Below are 23962 nucleotides of genomic sequence, written 5' to 3' on the forward strand. Positions count from 1 at the left end.
TGGAAGGTCTGTTGGAAGCATTTGAGCACCAGTAAGTCAACAAACTTCTGAGACAGCACATTCTAAAAGGGCTTCTGTCACTTCCTCTCCTTCAGGTTGCCTTCCTGCTCAGTCATGCAAGCTAACTTCTGTGTTTTATCTTACCCCGAGGGTAGGAGGAAAAGGAAAAGGATAGGAAACAGTCTGCAGCTCTTAATTAGCTCAATTAAATGTCAAGGCATGTATTTGGGAGCACTACTTCCATAATGGCCGCTTTAATAAACTTTGGCACATCTCAGCCTCGGGTCTGACAGCTCATGGCACTTGGCCACCGGCAGTCCGTTGCCTCCCTGGAGGTTTTCAAGAGATCATTAAAGGACCAGGGATTTTACTCTTCACTGACACTGTCAGGGGGCCCTGCTGCTTCAGTTCAGCCAACCACACACACACACACACACACACACACACACACACACACACACACACACACACACACACACACACACACACACACACACACACACACACACACAGCTCCCCCAAACCCCCCTCCATGGCACTTGTTAATTGTTGCTATGGAGAATTGGTTTTTACTGTAACACTTTCTTGTGGATTTCCCATGGACATAAATACAGTGCCTTCAGAAAGTACTCACACCCCCTGTCTTTTTCCACATTTTGTTGTGTTACAGCTTGAATTTAAAATGGATTCAATTTAGATGTTTTGTCACAGGCCTCCACACCATACCCCATAATGTCAAAGTAGAATCATGTTTTTGGAGATTTTAACAAATGTTTGAGTCAATAAGTATTCAACCCGGGCGGCAGCGTAGCCTAGTGGTTAGAGTGTTGGATTAGTAACCGAAAGGTTGCAAGTTCGAATCCCCGAGCTGACAAGGTACAAATCTGTCGTTCTGCCCCTGAACAAGGCAGTTAACCCACTATTTCTAGGCTGTCATTGAAAATAAGAATTTGTTCTTAACTGACTTGCCTAGTTAAATAAAGGTAAATAATAATAACCCATTTGTTATGGCAAGCCTAAATAAGTTCAGGAGTAAATGTATGACAACATCATCTCTGAACCACACACATACAATTATCTCCAAGGTCTCTCATTCAAGCAGGGAATTTCAACCACAAAGACCAGGGATGTTTTCCAATGCCTCACAAAGAAGGGCACCTAAAAAAAGCAGACATTGAATATTCATTTGAGCAAGTTATTAATTACAATTTGGATTGCATATCAATACGCCATGTCACTACAAAGACAAAGGCATCCTTCCTAACTCAGTTGCCGGAGAGGAAGGAAATCTCTCAGGGATTTCACCATGAGGCAAAGGGTGACTTTAAAACAGTTTCAGAGTTTAATAGCTGTGATAGGAGAAAACTGAGGATGGATCAACAACACCGTAGTTACTCCACAATACTAACTAACCTAATTGACAGAGTGAAAAGAAGGAAGCCTGTACACAAAACAGTAGCCTAAAACACAAGGCCAAATCTACACTGGATTTGCTTACCAAGAAGACAGTGAATGTTCCTGAGTGGCCAAGTTACAGTTTTGACTTTAATCTGCTTGAAAATCTATGGTGAGACTTGAAAATGGTTGTCTAGCAATGATCAACAGCCAATTTGATAGAGCTTGAAGAATTTTAAAAATAATTCTGGGCAAATATTACACAATCCAGGTGTGCAAAGCTCTTAGAGACTTACAAAGAAATACTTACAGATGTCATCGCCGCCAAAGGTGATTCTAACCTGTATTGACTCAGGCGTGTGAATAGTTATGTAAATGAGATATTTCTGTATTTCATTTTCAAAAAATGTGCACAAATTTCTAAAAACATGTTTTCACCGTTGTCATTATGGGCTATTGTGTGTAGATGGGTGAGGAAAAAAATATATAATTATTTTTTTAAATTTTGAATTCAGGCGGTAACACAACAAAATATGGAATAATATGAAGGCTTACTGAAGGCACTGTATAGCCAGAAAGCGATGCCCATCTTTGTCCAATGAGAGAAGTGGTCCATTTTAAAGGATACCAATTGGATATGCCCGGACAACAGTTCCCTATACATTCAACTCGGAACCCAGAACCAAATCCTGTGTGCGCTAGCTAGCTACTTTGTCTTTACAGTCTGCCATGACATCTATGGATCAAACTGCTCCTCTAATCCTTTCAAAAAGCCAAGTGAAACAGATGACAGAGAACCATATTGTTGAGATTTGAGGAGTGTGCTGCTAACAGTCTGGAACCCAAACACGCTGCAGTGTTTCTGGGTCAGCTTGATTCTGTTTCTGTCTCGGAGGCTCCTGTGGGTGACCCATCGTGATGGTCAGGGCCTACACACACACACACACACGCACACACACACACACGCACACACACACACACACACACACACACACACACACACACACACACACACACACACACACACACACACACACACACACACACACACACACAGACACTAGCGCTTTTTACAGCCCTATACATAATCAGACGTAGTGTCAAAGTGGGTCAGAGGATATTATAGGGAGGCCGCTGCTGTTCTGTCCTATCTGGCGGATCGTTTCAGCACTGTGATTATTGTGTTTTAATGTGTTAGAATCCACTGAAGTATGAAGAAGAATTCAACTTGGCCAGTTAAATGCCGATCAATTGTCACGAAACGGTAGTAATTGTTGCATGGCATTTGAGAATGACATCATAGCAATTACGGTATGGTGTTTTCATCCAGGGAGCTGTTGCTTCTGTCACAATTATGCAATGAATCATATACAACATGATCGTCTAATTATATGAATCATTTTTTGATCATCATTCAAAAGCAATTGGGGTTAAATTGGTAATTGGTTATGGGTCGGTGGCAATGTTCCACATGGAATCCATACCAAACAATCCAGAAGGGTGCAGTAGAATTCCTGTAACGGTAGGACTATGCTCCCCAGGCATGAGTTAAGGTGCTCAGAGGAATGCAGACACCAGTGGGAAAAGATGAATCGACACTTTTTCCAGTCAGCACCAATCTGAGACTTTTGAACACGTACAGCGACTTGCAAGACAGCTCTGCTTGAAGATCGAAGAGGACCTCTATAGAAACGGATTGTTCTGATATGCAATGGGTTTTTTTGTCTCGAAGTTGGACAAAGAACATCTCTCCCTTCCCGAACGTGATTGTTTATGTGTTATGCATTTCCTCATAAGCCACTAACGGCTAAATTGAATGCTGGAAAGAACATTGTTGACTTGGCACAAGTGAAAAATGAACTCGGTTTACAGCCATATCCTGTCTGGGTTTAGGTGCGTTACTTAACTGAATGCAATTACATGTTCACTCATGAATCCTTACCAGGACACTGTAGACAAGGTGTGCCATGGTGTGACTAACCACCAGTCCTAATCAGAGTGTTTTCCACATTGCTCATTCACTTCTGTTAGATACTAGGGTGGAGTCTCTATCTGGCTCTGGCATAGTTGGCAGATTTGACTGCCAGCTTCCAGCGTTTTATCGCTCTGCAGATGTGGGGCTGGATTGGGGCTCTTTTCTCAGTTGTACAATGACCTCTCACATTCACTTCCTCGCTCTTTCTCTCGTTCTCTCATTCTCACCATAGACGCAGTGAAGTCAGAGGACAGACAGAAGTTGGCCAAGGAGCGGAGAGAGGAGAAGGCCAAATATCTGGGTAAGCTGAGATGGGGGTTGAGAAGAGGAAACTGTACACAGGGAGAGGATGCCCCCTAGTGTTGGGGGGTAAGGGGTGGTGGCAGATTTAGTTTTAGGTTATGTCTGCGTTGGCTTTGTTTTCAGGCCGACACATGGTGTGCACATGTATCACAGAAACATTTGGAAAAACGTCGAAGGAACGTCAAACCAACCTAGACTGTGGCTCAAGCTCAAGCTGAGCACTTCAATGAGAACCAAAACCAAGCCAATGATTTAGTATTTGGCTTTCAAGACACATAACAGTTTTCAACGTGCATGCTCCAAATAAATGTTCATGTGCATTTTATTAAAACAATAGCCTAGCTAACCCCTTTTTTGTTTGAACTCACAAACGCTTTAACGATCCCCAGCTCTGAATTGATATGTTTAACCCAACGTCAATTGATACAGACTTGTTTTCAATTGATAGTAGCATAAGTCAATGCCCTGCTTCAAGTTGCCTTAACAATTCTCTGGCTCTATTTCTTTTGTCAGTCAAGATGACTGCCTGTCACCCGCTTGAGTGTTTTTGTTTGTTTGTTTCACAAGCCACGCTGTCCTTGGCTCTAGTGACACCCTGGCGACGTGCACTGCTTTGCATGATTGACAGTTGCTCTTGTCTTCTCTTTCGCCCATCTTCCCTCCAGACAAGCTTGGACAGATACAAGGTAAACCACGCCCTATGTGTCCATGGTGGTAGTTGGTAGTGGTGGTGGTAGTGGTGGTGATTCTCGTTGTCGTGACCTGCATTTTTGACCTGTTACCTTGATTGATTTTAACAATTGTCTGTTTGTCGCTCAATCACCCTCTCTACAAAAAATATTTTGAATGAACTTTCTACATTGCCACGGAAATGATTGCTTCACGGTACCAGGCAGCCATTGTGAGTGTACCAATGAGTTTATCAGTCAAATTGCCAGGGTTAGAGGATCCAAACCCATTCTATTCATTCTATTTCTATGTGAGCTGCTGCTGCAGGGAGGGGGGTGTTGCCTAGGCAACCAAAAACTCATTTTCTACAACACCTTACTTGTTTCAACAAAGAGCAAAGTTGTAAATAGTCCACGTTACCGCATAAACGGACTCAACCTCATGAATGCTCGGCCGTACGGTCTTCAGTTAGCTGTTCGTTCCACAAATTTGTATATATATATATTTTTTATTTTTATTTTTATATAGTTATGAGGGTTATTTTATTTTCATGACGGTCTTCCTCCATATCCGTCGGTTACATGGTTATATGGTAATTGTACCAGCCCCACAATGTGTTGGTGCACATTTTTGTTCGTAGGACGTTAGCCTAGTGTCTACTTCCATCACATGTTTTCCTTCCATGTTGAGTCAATGATACAAACTAGGTGCTTCCACACAAGTGTTGTCCCTGAGTTAATTAAGCATTATATCATCCCATCATGTATAAACATGGTGTGCAGGCCTTTTTTTTTGGCATTATTTTGGCTACCATGGCTATGCCCCCATAGGATGACAATGTCCCCCTCCACAGGCACAAGTGGTCACTGAATGGTTTGATGAGCATGAAAACGATGTAAAACATATGCCATTGCCGTCTCAGTCATCAGATCTCAACCCAATTGGACACTTATGGGAGGTTCTGTAACGGCGCCTGAGACAGCGTTTTCCACCACCATCACCAAAACAACAAATGATGGAATTTATTGTGGAAGAATGGTGTCACATCCCTCCAATAGAGTTCCAGACACTTGTAGAATCTATGGCAAGGCGCATTGAAGCTGTTCTGGCCCATGATGGCTCAAGGCCCTATTAAGACACTTTATGTAGGGGTTTCCTTTATTTTGTCAGTTACCTGTATAATTATATAATTTATTATCACTCTATGCAGTTATTTAGCCATTTTATACAGGAATTATAAAGAGAGGATAGGAATCAAAAGTCACATCACCCTTGCTAAACGGCAAATGTGTTTATACTTAATCTCGGGATCCCAGATCCACATCTCACATTTCAGGGCCAGCTACTTCATTAGTAAACATTTATGTCAACAGTCTGTCATGAGAGACTCGTTTTTAGTCTAGTCTAAAAACGTTCTCTTGTTCTCTCATTCTCACCCTAGACGCAGTGAAGTCAGAGGACAGACAGAAGCTGGCCAAGGAGCGGAGAGAGGAGAAGGCCAAATATCTGGGTAAGCTGAGATGGGGGTTGAGAGGAGGAAACTGTACACAGGGAGAGGACGCCCCCTAGTGTTGGGGGGTAAGGGGTGGTGGCAGATTTAGTTTTAGGTTATGTCTGCGTTGGCTTTGTTTTCAGGCCGACACATGGTGTGCACATGTATCACAGAAACATTTGGAAAAACGTCGAAGGAACGTCAAACCAACCTAGGCTGTGGCTCAAGCTCAAGCTGAGCACTTCAATGAGAACCAAAACCAAGCCAATGATTTAGTATTTGGCTTTCAAGACACATAACAGTTTTCAACGTGCATGCTCCAAATAAATGTTCATGTGCATTTTATTAAAACAATAGCCTAGCTAACCTCTTTTTGTTTGAACTCACAAACGCTTTAACGATCCCCAGCTCTGAATTGATATGTTTAACCCAACGTCAATTGATACAGACTTGTTTTCAGTTGATAGTAGCATAAGTCAATGCCCTGCTTCAAGTTGCCTTAACAATTCTCTGGCTCTGTTTCTTTTGTCAGTCAAGATGACTGCCTGTCACCCGCTTGAGTGTTTTTGTTTGTTTGTTTCACAAGCCACGCTGTCCTTGGCTCTAGTGACACCCTGGCGACGTGCACTGCTTTGCATGATTGACAGTTGCTCTTGTCTTCTCTTTCGCCCATCTCCCCTCCAGACAAGCTCGGCCAGATACAAGGTAAACCACACCCTATGTGTCCATGGTGGTAGGTGGTAGGTGGTGGTGGTGGTGGTGGTAGTGGTGTTGATTCTCGTTGCCGTGACCTGCAGTTTTGACCTGTTACCTTGATTGATTTTATTTGATGTTACCTTGATTGATTTTAACAATTGTGTTTTTCATCTCAATCTCTACAAAAAATATTTTGAATGAACTTTCTACATTACCATGGAAATGATTGCATCACAGTACCAGGCAGCCATTGTGAGTGTACCAATGAGTTTATCAGTCAAGTTGCCAGGGTTAGAGGATCCAAGCCCATTTTATTCATTCTATTTCTATGTGAGCTGCTGCTGCAGGGAGGGGGGTGTTGCCTAGGCAACCAAAAACTCATTTTCTACAACACCTTGCTTGTTTCAACAAAGAGCAAAGTTGTAAATAGTCCATGTTACCGCATAAACGGACTCAACCTCATGAATGCTCGGCCGTCCGGTCTTCAGTCAGCTGTTCATCATGTTCATTGTCCTATATGTTCCATTGTCACAATTGGGAGTACAAAGCTGGAAGCTGCTTAAGTAAAGAACCTCATAGAAGTAACATATGTGCCTTCTGTTAAATCCAGCCTTCCTCATCATCGTAAAGCGTAGTAGATCTTGGATGAAATGGGTTATACCATCATGGATCAGTCTAATTGTCAGTCCACTGGGGTAGGAGGCCAGGCAGAGGGTTTCTCCCGGATCTAATTCCTTCATTCAATGAGATTCAATCTATAACCTTGTGTTTGCAATCCCAGCTAGGAGGCAATCCCAGCTAACAAGGCCAGTCTTGTAAAGTATCAACAGCTGGAGTGTAATTGTCTTCTTCAAATGTAGGCTATAAAGTTCCATTTTTTGTGTGTTTCTTTTCTCCCTCAAACAAGATGGGATTTTCTCCCTGAGTAATGCATGAAATGTTCACTAAGCCGCAAGAAGACGCGTTTGGCCCTGGGACCGTATGAGTTGTCCGTTCTTGGCTCTCTGTAGAGTGTAATGCATACTTAATGTGGACAGGGAGGGCACGGGACTCAGTCAATGATTATTTAATGGCTCTAGCTGCTGTCTAGCAGACCAGGATGTTGAGTGTCAACGTAGGGAAGCATTAGGGGAGATGAAGGGAAGATCGTATTTAAGTCACATCCACAGGGGGAATGGAGTGCTGTTGATCTCTTCAATATACACACACACACTTTTTAATTGGCTCAACTGCCACTACGCCATCCTATTCAAACCATGTCAAGGCTGATAACAGATCACATGGGGATGTTAGTAAATGACCTAAGATCAGTTATTAACTGAAAGTATCCATTTATCGCAAAAAATATTTGTCTATTTGACACCGGCATTATAAAAAAATTCCTATGGCGTTATCTTTCTCCTACGGCTCATACTATGTGTGTTCTAGGTTAGCATGGCCGCTGCGCTGCTCCCTGGCAATGTGCCAAGATCTCATGTGGGCCTTGTCAGTGTCACACTCACACTGTCATATATTTGACGTGTGAGGGCGGTGTGCAGTCTGTCATGCTCTCACTGTGACACGTCGCTGTGCCTTTTGAGTCAGTGGAGGCGAGAGCTGTGTAAATCTCCATCCGAAGCCAGCCCTGACATGTAGCCTCTGTGGACACTGGAAGCATCGCTTGTCCTTCCTCTTCCCTTCTCCCACACTCCCTCCATCTCTCTCCCCATACGTCATATTTCCACAAGGCTGAAACCCCGAGACAGTCTACACGCAATTACCTCTACTGCTAGCCCTTGAAGCTTTGCCTCGACAGAAGTTAATAATATGCCCTTGCCTTATTGGAGTTAAAGTACTGTTATTAAATGTTAATTACGTTGAACCGAAATGCACACTCACTGTAGCAGATAAGACGTGGGAACTCATGTTGTTAGTGCTGGGGCCCTCTGGTCTGCTGTGGCACGGTGCGATGGTGCTTTTTGAGCCTACTTTTCTCAAATAAAAGCACAGCTGTGCGCTTTGCGATAAATCTAAGCGTTTGCCTCCAATGTTGCCCCAGTATTCCCCTAATGTAATCGGATAACCAGTCGATTTTGTTGCATCAAGTACCCCCCACAAAGAAGCTGATCCTTCATGGGGGTTTATTCAATAAAGCCAAAAGATATAGTCGCTTATGTGCAAAGAGAGAGAAGCACAGTGTGTCCCAAATGGCACTCTATTTCCTATTTAGTGCCCTATTTCCCTATAGGGCTCTGGTCATAAAGTAGTGCACTATGCAGGGAATAAGATGCTATTTGAGATGCAGAGGCAGTCATAGAGGTGGTGGCGTAATACCACCTTTATAAGCCCTCTTTGAATGGCTCAGGGGGTGGGGACGCTTACCATATCAAAGTTTATTGTGCAGTTTATTGAAACCGGCGCGTGATGCGATTAACGCGGTAAAGTGTCAGTCCAGGGGTTACAGCCGAACCTTGCATAACGCTGCCTCTCTGGCGCTCTGTGCAAAGTTAAGTAATTCAATTTATATCTGAGGGATAGTGGAATTTCCCAGTTGAAAAGAAACACTGCTTCACACACCCACATTTTGTGGCATTTGAGATTTTGAAGCACAGTCAACATCAGAGTGAAGAGGCATTTGTGTGTTATTCAAAAGTACTTAAGATACTATTTACCATAGAGTTGCTTTTGGAAGAAGTACAGTTTTTTTTTATTGAAACAGATTAAAACACAAGGGACTCCATTTTTGTGTCCATAGCAAAACAACATTCAAATGTTGGTCAACATCTAACAATGTAACAGGGCTCTGCCTATCATCTGCAAGGGTGTTGTATTCAAAGAGAGAATAGAAGATCCTCAAATAAGTGGGACAGGAAGAGAGAATGCTCCCGCAGGTGGCTTTCACTTGTCCAGTCATTTCCAATCAGTGATTGCCTCAAGGAAGGGAGAAATGAAGGACGCACTTTTGAAATAGTTGAACAGGGCCTCAAAGAGCGAGAGAGAGAGAGAGAGTTCTCTCTTGATCCCAATTTTGTTATCTTGCCTCTCTAACCCTCCTGATTTGGTTTTCCCGTAGCGGCGAAGAAGTCCCAATGGCTGGAGAAAGAGGAAAAGGCCCGGCAGCTGAGGGAGAGCCAGCTGGACGAACGGCGCAGGAAGCTGGAGGAGCAGCGGATCAAGACAGAGAAACGTCGCGCTGCCCTGGAGGAGAGGCAGAAACAGCAACTAGAGAAGAACAAGGTGGGTTGTGAGGGAGAAGGGTGAAATACCCTTAGACGCTAATCTTAGGTCAGCTTAGCATTTTCCTCACTAACGGCAAAGGTTGGTATTGGGGGAGGGGCAGCTGATCCTAGATCTGTACCTAGGGGAAACTTCACAAGAAGAGAATGAGTCAGAGAATCATTAACTAGTGCTAACCTAGTATTTCTCCATGTTTGGTATGAAGGAGCGGTATGAGGCTGCCCTCCAGCGGTCCACTAAGAAGACCTGGGCTGAGATCCGACAGCAGAGATTGTCCTGGGCCGGAGGCCTCAGCCACAACTCCAACCAGAGAGAAAGTGAGTACCTACCGCTGAAACAGGAACCCAGAACCCACCGAGCCAGACACTGCCGGAGCCTCTCCTTCCTTCAAAGACAACTGCCTCACCTATACACATTTGACACTATCTTGCCGAGCCAAAGGACTGTTGATGGCTTGGATCATTTCTTTTCACATGGTCCTTCCCAGCACAGTTCCAGCAACTATGGTGGATGCGTTACCAGGCCAGTGCAGTACAGCTCGTTTTGGCTCGCTTCAGTAGTGTGAAAAGGGGTACTACTGTGCAGACATTCACATTCACCTGAGCCATATTTTCACAGGCTTCCGGTTGTTTTGCACTTCAAGTAAACCGTAAATTAGGTCACTCACTTTACACTATATAGTCAGTTAGTGACAGTCAAACTTGAATTCCAGTCACCTTCAACCCTATTAAGCAGAGGTGGTTCTCCGTGATTCGGTCTGGCATCAATCAGCCTACACGGCTGAACCGCTCCTCTCAACCTCATCACAGATACGTAGTTATCTCCTAATTAAATCACTCTGAGATATCTCACACACACACACACACACACACACACACACACACACACACACACACACACACACACACACACACACACACACACACACACACACACACACACACACACACACACACACACACACACACACACACACACACACACACACGACAGGTGGGTTGATGTCCCTATCAGCTCTTGCTGGGATGTGCTACACTACAGCAGTCTAATTTCCCTGCAGAGGGAGGGAACATTGGCTTCATTCCGTGAGGAAATAGCTGGGTAATGACAAGGCTGAGGTGAATATGAGATGTCCAGGCATGTTTGAGGTGTATATGTGTGGTGTGTGTGTGTGTGGGGGGGGGGGGGGGGGGGGCTGTGATGGTGTCAGATATGTAGTGATGCCCTGCGAGTCACAAACAATTCTGACCAATGTTTTCCCGGTCTGCGTTTGTGCGACATACTCAAAAGTCCTGTTTCTGTAGGGTCTCTGGTGATTCAACAGTGTACCATTTAAAAAAAAAAAAAAGATTTTATATTATTCATATTTTATTGAAAGGAATGAAGGGGAGAGAGCTAGAATGAATATAAGTAGCGTGAAGGGTTCGACTGGGATTCGAACCCACGTTAGCAGGGTTACATACTGTATGTGCACAACCAACCCCAGGCACATAGTGTAGGCTATTGCATGACTGGATGTTTCATTCAGGGTCCCTAGATACAGATAAAGTATTGGTTCTTCAATGTGTATGCTGGTACTTTAGAGCCTGCAGTAAGCGGGGCTTTATCAGTCATCAACACACTCATCAGAATAGTGGTTCATTCATGTTTCGCTAGCATTGATTCACATAGTCAAATACCCCTTCAAGTCAAATGGAGTCGGTAACAGCAATGCACTTGGGAAGAGGTGCATGAAGCAGGGATGTCTCTCGCTCTCTCTCTCTTTTCCTGCTGTTCTCCACCTTTGCCAACTCTTATGGTCACACTGAACATAGACGTTGGCAAGGCAGCCAAACAAATCTGGGACCAGACTACGTACTATATGAGCCATGAGTAATGGCAAATGTTGACCGCCAAATTAACCTGCCCCCCCCAGCCTCCTCTTTCAGACCCAGTGCTGTCGAAGACCGAAAGGTAGAAAAAAAGAGGGAAAGACTGAACCGTGACAAGCGTTAACAAACAGGATACAGTGGACTACTGAGGATCCAATAGAGTTATTTAGGAAGAGGCAGCAGAGTGCTCTATTGGCCTGCAGAAAAAAGACCTCTCCCTGCCCATCTCCAACAACAACAGACCCATATCTGACGAGGGATATTTAGGACAGAGACATCCAATTCCCCCATTAACATTAGACTGTACTGTCATATGTCTAGTGGCATTTAATGAATGGCACAATGTTCACTCGATTAGTCTCCATTAAAGGGTCTGGGGGGATGGTGTTTAATTAGTGGGTTGTCTCAGTAGTTCCCTCCACTAGGTGTCAGTTGTGTTACACGTGTGTCAGTTGTATTACATGCGTGTCAGTTGTGTTGACTGACATTGGTATTTGTTTGTGTAGTACAACATGCTGTGGTAACAAAACTGTTACTACACTGTTACTACTTTGTGTACGGCAGGACTCAGGTTGGGACAATGATGGGACGTGTACTCTTTTACATTCTAATCATGTCATCGCAGGTTAGACATATGTGTTCACAGGCCATTGATAGTCAGTCGTTTTCAGTGTTTTGGTGTCACTCTTTCACAAACAGTCAAGTGTATCCATTTTGAATATCAACACCTAACTGAATGACGCACGACCCAGTAGACTCAACACAATATTTCTTTAAATATATTTTTTTAGTGCGTAGAAAAAGCTGCGTTATTTCCCTCTACCATCAATTGTCTGTTTTCAGATTGTAATTGATTTTCGGTGGAGGCTCCTCGAAGTATACTTTGACATGACACTTTGACAGTTAGAATTTCTATTCTGTTTCCCGTCATCTCCATGCGGAAAGGAATGTAAAATAACACTTGTCAGATGAGAAATGTTCAACACAGAGATTTTATTATTTTGTTTCTTTATTGAATCAGAAATAGTTGCTCTCTGGAAATACACCGTTTTGGTATTTGGATGTTTGCTGTATGTATGCGTGTGTGGGGGGATTGATATCACCGTGACACATCCTGGAGGCCTCCCTCCCCTGTGTGAAACAGTGTGACCCACCATCTCTGTGGACTACTCTCTTGGCTTCGCAGGCAGATGCTCGGTGTCGGCGGTCAACCTGCCCAAACACGTGGACTCGGTTATAAACAAGAGACTCTCCAAGTCCTCCGCCACCCTCTGGAACTCCCCCAACAGAAGTAAGACACGTCACGCCCCCTCTTCCGGGAACGCCCACTTTTCATATCCGTTCCTTCACATTTTTTTTTATCCCCACTGTCTCCAATCCAATCGCTTGTCTGTGTTCGATGGTTGATTACCGATCATTTTCACCTCCCAAATTCAAATCCACCCTTGTTTTTTTTCTTCTGTGGTTCATGGGTTATGGTTTTTCTCCCTCCCTCTGCATTTTGTTCAGTCCCTGCATTTATATACTTCATACTTTGGTGTGAATATATGGGTTCATTTACGCTGTCTTCATATTTTTTTGTCCCACATTTTTGGTGTTCTTGGTTTATTCATTTGCTGGTGATGGTCATTTCGTGCTCTTTGGTTTGTGTGTCAGTCGATGTTTTTTCACTCACTGGAAAGTCTTGGTCAATGTCTTGAATGGTGATGGTGATGTGTTAATGGTGACGGTGATGTCTTGAATGGTGACGGTGATTGTCTTGAATGGTGACGGTGATGTCTTGAATAGTGACGGTGATGTCTTGAATGGTGACGGTGATGTCTTGAATGGTGATGGTGATGATGATGATGAATGGGTTTTCAGGCCTATGCTATCCCAATGTAAATACACTCTACTTTGCGGAACAGTGTTTCAGTGCACCTAGAACAGCACTGCAGGTGCAGGGTTCTTTCAGAAGTGCATGTCTAAATAGGTCACATAGGAACTTTAGTGTTTAAAATAAAAAAGTCGGCCACTAAAGGATGAGTCAGCGTTTTAAGCGAAAATTCTGAAAACTCCACATGAACACCTGTGATGCTTGAAAATAGATTAAGGTGACTGCTGAAAGCGTAACCCTCTCCCTCTTTTCCTCTCCTTCTCTCCCTCTCTCCACCTACCCTATCTTTCACTCTCGCCTCTCGTCTCTCTCGTCGTCCTCTCTCTCGTCTCTTCCTCTCTGTCTCTGCTCCTCTTCTTTCTCCTCTACCCCCTGTTCTTTTGATTCACTCATTGTCTATCAAAAGCTCACTCTCCTCTTTTTTTTATTTCAGTCTCTCTCTCGCACACTCTCTCTCTATTTCCCTCTCTGCTGGATAACCTTATTGTCCTTCAGGGCAGGTTTAATAGGGAAGTGGGACGTGATTTAGTGTACTGTAAAAGACCCAGTAAACCTCTGCGGTGGACTTCTTTCGTCTCTCTCTTCCCTCTCCTCTCTCTCCTCCCTCGTTTTTCAATGTCAATGTTCTGAACTGCTGCCTCCATAGCCAGAGGGGTTTTTGCTAACTCTGGCAGTGCTTACTTTATACTGCTCTGGTATATAGGTTGTGATCTTCCTCCCTCTCATGTTATTATGCGTCTGGAAGTTTTCCAGGTTCCTCATAGAGCATAAGAATGGGGCGTAGGCCTGGGTTGGTTTGAGGCTTTATTTGGTGTGAATGTTTACTAGAGACATAAGGGTTTATGCGGGTGAGATATTGTCTTATTTGATCTGTCATTATAGGAAAGCTAACTGAGCAAAGCTTAGCTCGTTGTCGATATTCCATATAAAGAAAACGAGAAGCAAAAGGCCTTTCTGTGACACTGTGATGACAATGCGATATTGGATCATTATATTTGAGTCATTTACTAAAATGGGGTTGTAATAGTTATCGAACAGTTAGTGGGTATAAGGTGCATATTAATACTGTTTGAACACTGACGTCGTCTGACGTAGCGAGACAGAAGTGGGGATATTCACGGTGGCTCTAAGAGGCAAACCGGCTTTGAAAATGAAGCTGGTTTGCCCAACCTGTTAGTGATCCCTTCGCGCGCCAATCCCTTTAGCGGGATCGATTTGACAACATCCAGTGAAGTTGCAGAGCGCCAAATTCAAACTACAGAAATATCAATATTCAAGATAACCGAAAATATAAGTGTAATACATCAAAATAAAGCTTAACATCACAAATGGTCCTTATGTTCGATAATGTCCTTCTTGATATCCCCAAAATGTCAATTTATTTGACGCGTTTGATTCAAAAATACACCGGTTCCAACACTGCCCAACATGACTACAAAGTATCTAATAAGTTATCTGTAAACTTGGTCCAAACATTTCAAACAATGTTCCTAATCCAACCTAAGGTATCCTAAAACATAAATAATCAATAAAATTTAAGACGGGATATACTGTGTTCAATACCGGATAAAAACAACGTGAAGCGCATTCCAGTTCACGCGCACCAAACAGTAGAGTCCACTTGGCTTGACACAGAACAGACCTACTTCTTCATATCTCAAAAGAAAAACATCAACCAATTTCTAAAGACTGTTGACATCTAGTGGAAGCCATAGGAACTGCAACCAGGTTCCTATTTAATAGAGCTATTCAATAGTAAACCAATGGGGAATACTATGACCTCAATTTTATTTTCCCCTGGATGGTTTGTCCTCAGGGTTTTGCCTGCCAAATCAGTTCTGTTATACTCACAGACATTATTTTAACAGTTTTAGAAACTTTAGAGTGTTTCCTATCCACATCTAAAAAGTATATGCATATCCTAGCTTCTGGGCCTGAGGAACAGGCAGTTTACTTTGGGTACGATTTTCATCCGGATGTGAACATACTGCCCCCTATCCCTAAGAAGTTGATGTCATCTGACGTAGCGAGACAGAAGTGGAGATGTTCACGGTGGCTCTAAGAGGCAAAAAATGAAGCTGAAAATGAAGCTGGTTTGCCCCTTAAGGCCAGCATAGGACTTTGAATTTATGTGATAAAATTGGTTGTGTTTGTCCCCTCCCGCAGCCCGTAGCCTCCAGCTGAGCCCGTGGGAGAGCAGCATTGTGGACCGACTGATGACGCCCACCCTGTCCTTTCTGGCCCGAAGCCGCAGCGTCGCCAGCGTGCTCAGCAACGGTAAAGGCCGTAAGTAGTTATCACACTCCCACTGTGATAGATGAGACCTGCTATTGGCGGGGTTGTTTATCATTTAGAACAGCATTTGTCCAACCACCCCTCTTGGCCCCCAGGACTTCCATGTATTTGATAATTTGTTCCAGTCAGAGCTAGCACATCTGATTCCACTTGTCAACTAATCATCAAACCCTTGAATGAGCTTATGAACTACAATAATTCTGTAAATGACACAATTGTGAAACGTTTGAGGGGCACCGGCGAGAGGTTTGAGAAACACTGATGTAGGGTATGTGAAGTGATGTGTGGCAATGAATAGCTTTGTTGCATGTGCTCTGCTTGTGTTTTTAGAGATGGGTGTCGTATTTATTTCTCTTCCTTCCTTCTCTCGCCTGCTCTCTGTGTGCCTCTCCTTCCCGTCCCCTCCAGAGTCGCCCCTATGCCCTCGTTCGGCCTCGGCCAGCCCGCTGACGCTGTGTGCCCACCGGCCTCACCACCGCTGCTCCGACCGCTGGAGGGTGACGTCCAGCACGCCCGACATCACCCAGCGCCGACGCGACTCCACGCCGGTACGTCAACCATCCTTTTTTATTTCCTTTCGTATTTTTCATTGACTGGATAGAGAGGAGAGTAGATAGAGAGATACAAATCGAAAGAGGGTCATAGACAGTGAAGGGCACAGACAGACCGGACTTGACCCCTGTCGCCTGCAGGCCTGCATGGTCCGAAATCTGGAGCGCCGACTACTACCATCCCTTACTGTTTAAACACAATAGAACACCGTTTGGCACTTTGAATAAGCTAGAATGTACTGTGTATCATTTGGTTTTGAGAGATGTTTTTATCCACATTTATACCTTTCTGATGGTTTGTGTCTCTGTCTCTCTGCAGATAGAGAAGAAAAAGAAAGAGAAGAAGGACAAGGAGCGGGAGAACGAGAAGGAGAAGAGTGCTCTCAGCAAAGACAAGGTGCTGAAGAAGAGACAGTCCTTACCCAGCATGAGGCACAGACCGGACCCCAGGTAACCTGCTCTCACACAGTACAGCACTAAACACCCTTTACACACTACTGAGCCGAACCAAGCCAAGCTGTACTGTATTGGCCTGGTTACACATCCACCATAGTTGTTGAAAACTTGCAGGAAAGGACCGTGTTTAAAGAACATATACAAGCCAGCACAGCATATGTAGATTGGGTCGACATTATAGTGTGAATAGGGTATACGACTAAAATTAGAGCTTAGAGTGTTTGCTAAGGTTAGGGATACAGTAAGAGACAAAGACAAAAAAAACCTGTGAGTGCAGATGGTAAAACCAGCGTGTCTGTGTGTTTAAGTGAACTCAGGATAAGACTGAAATGCATGAGGCCCCTGAGCCAACGGATATTTATCCAGCGCGTTAATCATAGCCGGCCATGGGACATGGAAATGGATGGGGCTCACTGACAGATGGAGGGAAAGGAGAAAAAAAAAAGAATGTTCTGACTTGAGAGAATTATCTACTTCACTTGCTTTAGCAATGTTAACGTGTTTCCCATGACAATGAAGCCCTTTGGATTGAATTGAGAGAGAGATGAGAATGCCAGATGCCTTAAGGAAGAGAAGTACACACACACACCACTCTGGTATAATGGGACTTTCCGCTCCGAGCGGCGACTATTACACTGTCTACTGCTGAGAAACCATCCCATAATGCTCTGTCACAGACCACACAATGTTACACGTGTTAGGTTGTGTCGTGTCTGACCCTGCTACCTGGTGAGGTCATGTTTATTGACTGCTGTCTGAGACTTGAGGTTAGGGAGGCACATATGTAACAGAAACAGTTTTAATAGTATTACTTCAGTGGAGGTATTAGTGGTAGTCTCCTTGCTTGATTGTGTATAGAGATGGACAATTTTTTCATCCCTAGGGCTGGATATGACTAAATGTTCGACTAAACTTTACTTAACCGTTGTTTGCTTATTATTATTTACATATTTCTAATGATTTCTAATGATTTGTCGGACATACTGTGTGTATTCATGTTTTACATAATAGCTCTCTTACCCTCCCTCCCTCCAGTCCTAGTCCCTTATCCAGACAACGGGCTGCCTCACCCGCCACTACTCCTAGAGCAAGACCTTCCTCCTCCTCTCCCAGCCCCGCTGCCTCCCCCAAACCCCCCTCTTCAGCCCGGGCTAGCCCCTCCACCCCCAAGGCCCGGCCCAAGAGGGCTAGGACCCCGGCCCGGGTGGACCACGGGCGCACCTCCTCCCCCGTTCCCCTGGAGAGGGCCAGGGAGACCCGCGGCCGTAGGTCAGCCACGCCCGAGGAGCCCAAAGGCAAGAGTGAGTATGCAGTAGGTAGTTAATACCCCCAGGTGGAGGGTTATATGTGTAAGTAAAGTGTACTCCTCTTACAGGGATCACAACTGTGCAGGATCATTTTAAAGGGCTTAATCAGCGTAACCACATTCCCTTTAAGTGGGGGGGGTGTATTGTTTATGTTGTTGGAATGAGTTCAGTTGTAACACTAGACGCGTAACTCTTGGCGAGCGTGAGACACTCCTTTTCATTTCAATGAAACACGGGCGTAGGCAGGGCGGTTGGCGACAGGCTTGCGCTGCTCAGTGTCAAATGACTCTCTGGTTCTATTTTCAAGATTTCTAAGTAGCTCACTTGATAATGTGGTTCGCCCTCTGCTCGCGTTGGTCTTAAGTTAAGCTTCCAGTGTAGCAGGGAGACAACCCACTGCTCCTGCAATGGCCCAGTGTATTTCCTGTATTATATCACATTTTAAGACAGTTATATTTACATTGACATTAAGCTCTGTGAATGGAAGTCCTGTCTTCAGTCTAGTTATGGTGTGGTTTGTAATGGTTTGAAAAATGGTTTGAAAAATATGGACTCACTCACCCTAGATAATTTAGAATCTGGTATATTTTATATGCACTTGGCACACAAGCCGTGAGAACACTATATACCCATATAATTCGGTACCTTTTCATTTCCCCCTGACACAAGTTGGATTTTAGTGTGTCTGTTTTCTATAGGCCCTGCCACAGCTGATTCATACTTTGCTTCCTCAGTTCTTTGTGGTTTGGCTCAGTTCCAAGCTGGAAGAAGTGAATGTGTGTGCGCGTACGTGCGTGCGTGTCAGTGCACTGTAGCGCCGGCCCAGCCACAGGATGATTACCGTCGGGGTTAATTAGGCACGCCGACAATGCCAGCTTCTCTGTCTTTCTCTCCTTCACACACAGCGAGGAACAGCAGGGGGGGTGCTAATTACTGAAAAATGCTATAATTACAAGTTTACAGAATCCAAAAATGTATGTTTCCATACTTTGCCACTGTTTGAATTAAGAACATCACAGCGTGTCTCACGTCAACCAAGAGGAATCTAGACCAGAGGTCTAGTGTACTTGTCTTAATGTAATTACACAGTTTTATCAGTGTTTCAGCTTAAAGAAGACGATAGTGTGAACAGTGATTTGTCTTTAGAAAACTCTTATTGTATTTTCCCATTCCTCTCCGCTTTTCCTGCTCGATTCTCTCTCCAGGCTCCCCCGTTCCTTCAGTCGCGGTATCCTCCGCTCCGGCCACGCCCCCTTCGCTGAGTACACCAATCAGGGCGGCGACCGCCACTCCTTCTGAGGTCCCTCCTTCCGCCCAATCAACCCCCAGTGTCCCTGCATCGTCCCCAGCCCCAGCCTCCTCGTCAGCCAAGCCCATGGCGGGCACCAACAACCCAGAGGAGGCCGCCCGGATCCTGGCCGAGAAGAGGAGGCAGGCCCGAGAGCAGAGGGAGCGGGAGGAGCAGGAGAAACGCGAGCTGGAGGAGAGAGAGAAGTGAGAATCATGTTATCCTCATGTACAGTACATAAACCCACACTGGAGAGAGCCAGAGCAGCGTCTAGTCGGGTTGCAAAATTCCTGAAATTTCGGTTGGAGGATTCACCATTATCCTTTCTACTGTAAAGACAACCTATGTCTTACCAGCTTGAAGGGACAAGGTGGAAGTAACCATGGCAGCACATCACAATTTGAATAATTTCAAGAGTAAAGCATCAACATATGGAGTACAATACAGTTCTCCATCGTGTCATATGCATGGCAGAATTAGACCACTCAGCGCTGTCTATGATACAGTATGTGTGGTGCTCGTGTTACCCCCCCGGAGGTGTGGAGTTGTTGACATTTGTGTAACAGCTTAAGTTGCCCCCCTCCGCTCAGGTTTATGAGCTAAAAAAGATTTCCCGCGTCAGCCTATTGTAGCACGTTGACCACAGTTACTATGTGACCACTGGGTATTTATGTCATGACAGCTGTCAGGCTGGGCAACGGGCTCCTGTTACTCTCTGTTCCTCTCCATTTTATCAGCAGGCAACTATTTCCTTATAAAATAGTTTCATTTCCTGATTGTGTTGAACTTTTTATTTTCCTGGCACAGCTATTGCCAATGTAGTACAAAGACAAAGATTCACTCTTTAAGCTAGAGCGCATGTTAACTGATTTATTCTAAATGAAGATGTATACAGTGCCTGAAAGCATTCAGAAACGTTGACGTTTTACAGCCTTATTCTAAAATGTATTAAATAGATATTTTCCCCTCATCAATCTACACACAATACCCCATAATGACAAATCAAAAACAGGTTTTTAGAAATGTTTGCAATTTTTTTTTTTAAATAAAAAACTTAAATATCACATTTACGTAAGTATTCAGACCATTTACTCAGTACATTTACTCGCTACAATCTTCCCACACATGTATTTGGGGAGTTTCTCCCATTCTTCTCTGCAGATCCTCTCAAGCCACTCCTGCGTTGTCTTGGCTGTGTGCTTAGGGTCGTTGTCCTGTTGGAAGGTGAACTTTCTTCCCAGTCTGAGGTCCTGAGCGCTCTGGAGCAGGTTTTTATCAAGGATCTCTCTGTACTTTGCTCCGTTCATCTTTGCCTTGATCCTGACTAGTCTCCCATTCCTTGCCGTGGAAAAACATCCCCACAGCATCATGCTGCCACCACCATGTTTCACCGTAGGGATGGTGCCAGGTTTCTTCCAAACGTGACGCTTGCCATTCAGGCCAAAGAGTTCAATCTTGGTTTCATCAGACCAGAGAATCTTGTTTCTCATTGTCAGAGTCTTTAGGTGCCTTTTGGCAAACTCCAAGCAGGCTGTCACGTGCCTTTTACTGAGGAGTGGCTTCCGTCTGGCCACTCTACCATAAAGGCCTGATTGGTGGAGTGTTGCAGAGATGTTTGTCCTTCTGGAAGGTTCTCCCATCTCCACAGAGGAACTCTATAGCTCTGTCAGAGTGACCATTGGGTGCTTGGTCACCTCCCTGACCAAGACCCTTCTCCCCCGATTGCTCAGTTTGGCCCGGTGGCCAACTCTAAGAAGAGTGTTGGTTGTTCCAAACTTCTTCCATTCAAGAATGATGGAGGCCACTGTGTTCTTGGGGACCTTCAATGCTGCAGAAATGTTTTGGTACCCTTCCTCAGATCTGTGCCTCGACACAATCCTGTCTCTGAGCTCTACGGACAATTTCTTTGACCTCATGGCTTGGTTTTAGCTCTGACATGCACTGTCAACTGTGGGACCTTATATAGACAGGTGTGTGCTTTTCCAAATCATGTCCAATCAATTGAATTTACCAAAGGTGGACTCCAATCAAGTTGTAGGAACATGTCAAGGATGATCAATGGAAACAGGATGCACCTGAGCTCAATTTCAAGTCTCATAGCAAAGGGTCTGAATACTTATGTAAATAAGGTATTTCTGTTTTTTATTTTTAATACAGTTGCAATCTACATTGTGTGTAGATTGCTGAGGATTTAGTTTTTCAAAATCCATTTTAGAATGAGGATGTAACATAACAAAATGTGGAAAAAGTCATGCTTTCCGAAGTTACTGCACATTTGTAAATAAGCCTCTATGCTTTGATTGGTAGACTGGTTGGATAGAGAGCCCCTGGCGATACATTATAGGTTGTATTGCTCGCTAGACTCATGGCAACACAGCGAAGGTGGGTAGGAGACTGCATTATAGGTAGGATTGCTAAATGCTTGTCGCCCTTTGCTCAGGGTCCTGCGAGAGGAGCGTAAGCTGCGGGAGGCGGAGGAGAGCCAGCGCAGAGAGGAGGAGGCGCGCCTCATGGCTGAGGAGCAGCGCCTGAGAGACGAGGCCCAGCGTGTGGATGAGGAGAAGGAGGCGCAGGAGAGAGCCAGGGCAGAGCAGGAGGAGAATGAGCGCCTACAAAAACAGGTGAACAAGCACCTCCAACTGCCAGCAGACAGAGGGGGGGCTAGTCTACACGCACAGAGGGGGGGCTAGTCTACACGCACAGAGGGGGGGCTAGTCTACACGCACAGAGGGGGGGCTAGTCTACACGCACAGAGGGGGGGCTAGTCTACACGCACAGAGGGGGGCTAGTCTACACGCACAGAGGGGGGGCTAGTCTACACGCACAGAGGGGGGGCTAGTCTACACGCACAGAGGGGGGGCTAGTCTACACGCACAGAGGGGGGGCTAGTCTACACACACAGAGGGGGGGCTAGTCTACACGCACAGAGGGGGGGCTAGTCTACACGCACAGAGGGGGGGCTAGTCTACACGCACAGAGGGGGGGGCTAGTCTACACGCACAGAGGGGGGGCTAGTCTACACGCACAGAGGGGGGGCTAGTCTACACGCACAGAGGGGGGGCTAGTCTACACGCACAGAGGGGGGGCTAGTCTACACGCACAGAGGGGGGGCTAGTCTACACGCACAGAGGGGGGGCTAGTCTACACGCACAGAGGGGGGGCTAGTCTACACGCACAGAGGGGGGGCTAGTCTACACGCACAGAGGGGGGGCTAGTCTACACACACAGAGGGGGGGCTAGTCTACACACACAGAGGGGGGGCTAGTCTACACACACAGAGGGGGGGCTAGTCTACACACACAGAGGGGGGGCTAGTTTACACGCACAGAGAGGGGGCTAGTTTACACGCACAGAGGGGGGGCTAGTTTACACGCACAGAGGGGGGGCTAGTTTACACGCACAGAGGGGGGGCTAGTTTACACGCACAGAGGGGGGGCTAGTTTACACGCACAGAGGGGGGGCTAGTTTACACGCACAGAGGGGGGGCTAGTTTACACGCACAGGGGGGGGCTAGTCTACACGCACAGAGGGGGGGCTAGTCTACACGCACAGAGGGGGGGCTAGTCTACACGCACAGAGGGAGCTAGTCTACACGCACAGAGGGGGGCTAGTCTACACGCACGGAGGACGGGGGCTAGTCTACACGCACGGAGGACGGGGGCTAGTCTACACGCACGGAGGACGGGGGCTAGTCTACACGCACGGAGGACGGGGGCTAGTCTACACGCACGGAGGACGGGGGCTAGTCTACACGCACGGAGGACGGGGGCTAGTCTACACGCACGGAGGACGGGGGCTAGTCTACACGCACGGAGGACGGGGGCTAGTCTACACGCACGGAGGACGGGGGCTAGTCTACACGCACGGAGGACGGGGGCTAGTCTACACGCACGGAGGACGGGGGCTAGTCTACACGCACGGAGGACGGGGGCTAGTCTACACGCACGGAGGACGGGGGCTAGTCTACACGCACGGAGGACGGGGGCTAGTCTACACGCACGGAGGACGGGGGCTAGTCTACACGCACGGAGGACGGGGGCTAGTCTACACGCACGGAGGACGGGGGCTAGTCTACACGCACGGAGGACGGGGGCTAGTCTACACGCACGGAGGACGGGGGCTAGTCTACACGCACGGAGGACGGGGGCTAGTCTACACGCACGGAGGACGGGGGCTAGTCTACACGCACGGAGGACGGGGGCTAGTCTACACGCACGGAGGACGGGGGCTAGTCTACACGCACGGAGGACGGGGGCTAGTCTACACGCACGGAGGACGGGGGCTAGTCTACACGCACGGAGGACGGGGGCTAGTCTACACGCACGGAGGACGGGGGCTAGTCTACACGCACGGAGGACGGGGGCTAGTCTACACGCACGGAGGACGGGGGCTAGTCTACACGCACGGAGGACGGGGGCTAGTCTACACGCACGGAGGACGGGGGCTAGTCTACACGCACGGAGGACGGGGGCTAGTCTACACGCACGGAGGACGGGGGCTAGTCTACACGCACGGAGGACGGGGGCTAGTCTACACGCACGGAGGACGGGGGCTAGTCTACACGCACGGAGG

The 23962-nt window shown here is 46.1% G+C and overlaps 1 protein-coding gene across 8 annotated transcripts in view; it reads left to right on the plus strand.

Moving 5' to 3' along the window:
• The window catches only part of LOC129837902 (MAP7 domain-containing protein 1-like), a 69731-nt gene that overhangs the window by 36490 nt on the left and 9279 nt on the right, over nucleotides 1–23962 (plus strand). For 2 of the 8 annotated variants that reach the window (XM_055904414.1, XM_055904422.1), the window contains exons 3-15: nucleotides 3603–3671; nucleotides 4339–4359; nucleotides 5784–5852; nucleotides 6519–6539; nucleotides 9583–9746; nucleotides 9952–10063; nucleotides 12804–12908; nucleotides 15660–15779; nucleotides 16197–16336; nucleotides 16659–16789; nucleotides 17831–18096; nucleotides 19308–19596; nucleotides 21831–22011. In XM_055904414.1, the coding sequence (XP_055760389.1) occupies nucleotides 3603–3671; nucleotides 4339–4359; nucleotides 5784–5852; nucleotides 6519–6539; nucleotides 9583–9746; nucleotides 9952–10063; nucleotides 12804–12908; nucleotides 15660–15779; nucleotides 16197–16336; nucleotides 16659–16789; nucleotides 17831–18096; nucleotides 19308–19596; nucleotides 21831–22011 (1688 nt within the window). The remainder of the gene's footprint in view (nucleotides 1–3602; nucleotides 3672–4338; nucleotides 4360–5783; nucleotides 5853–6518; nucleotides 6540–9582; nucleotides 9747–9951; nucleotides 10064–12803; nucleotides 12909–15659; nucleotides 15780–16196; nucleotides 16337–16658; nucleotides 16790–17830; nucleotides 18097–19307; nucleotides 19597–21830; nucleotides 22012–23962) is intronic. The other 6 variants (XM_055904415.1, XM_055904420.1, XM_055904416.1 and 3 more) reach the window with 6 other exon arrangements.

Source organism: Salvelinus fontinalis, chromosome 38, assembly GCF_029448725.1.
Source record: "Salvelinus fontinalis isolate EN_2023a chromosome 38, ASM2944872v1, whole genome shotgun sequence".
NCBI classification, from domain to species: domain Eukaryota; kingdom Metazoa; phylum Chordata; class Actinopteri; order Salmoniformes; family Salmonidae; genus Salvelinus; species Salvelinus fontinalis.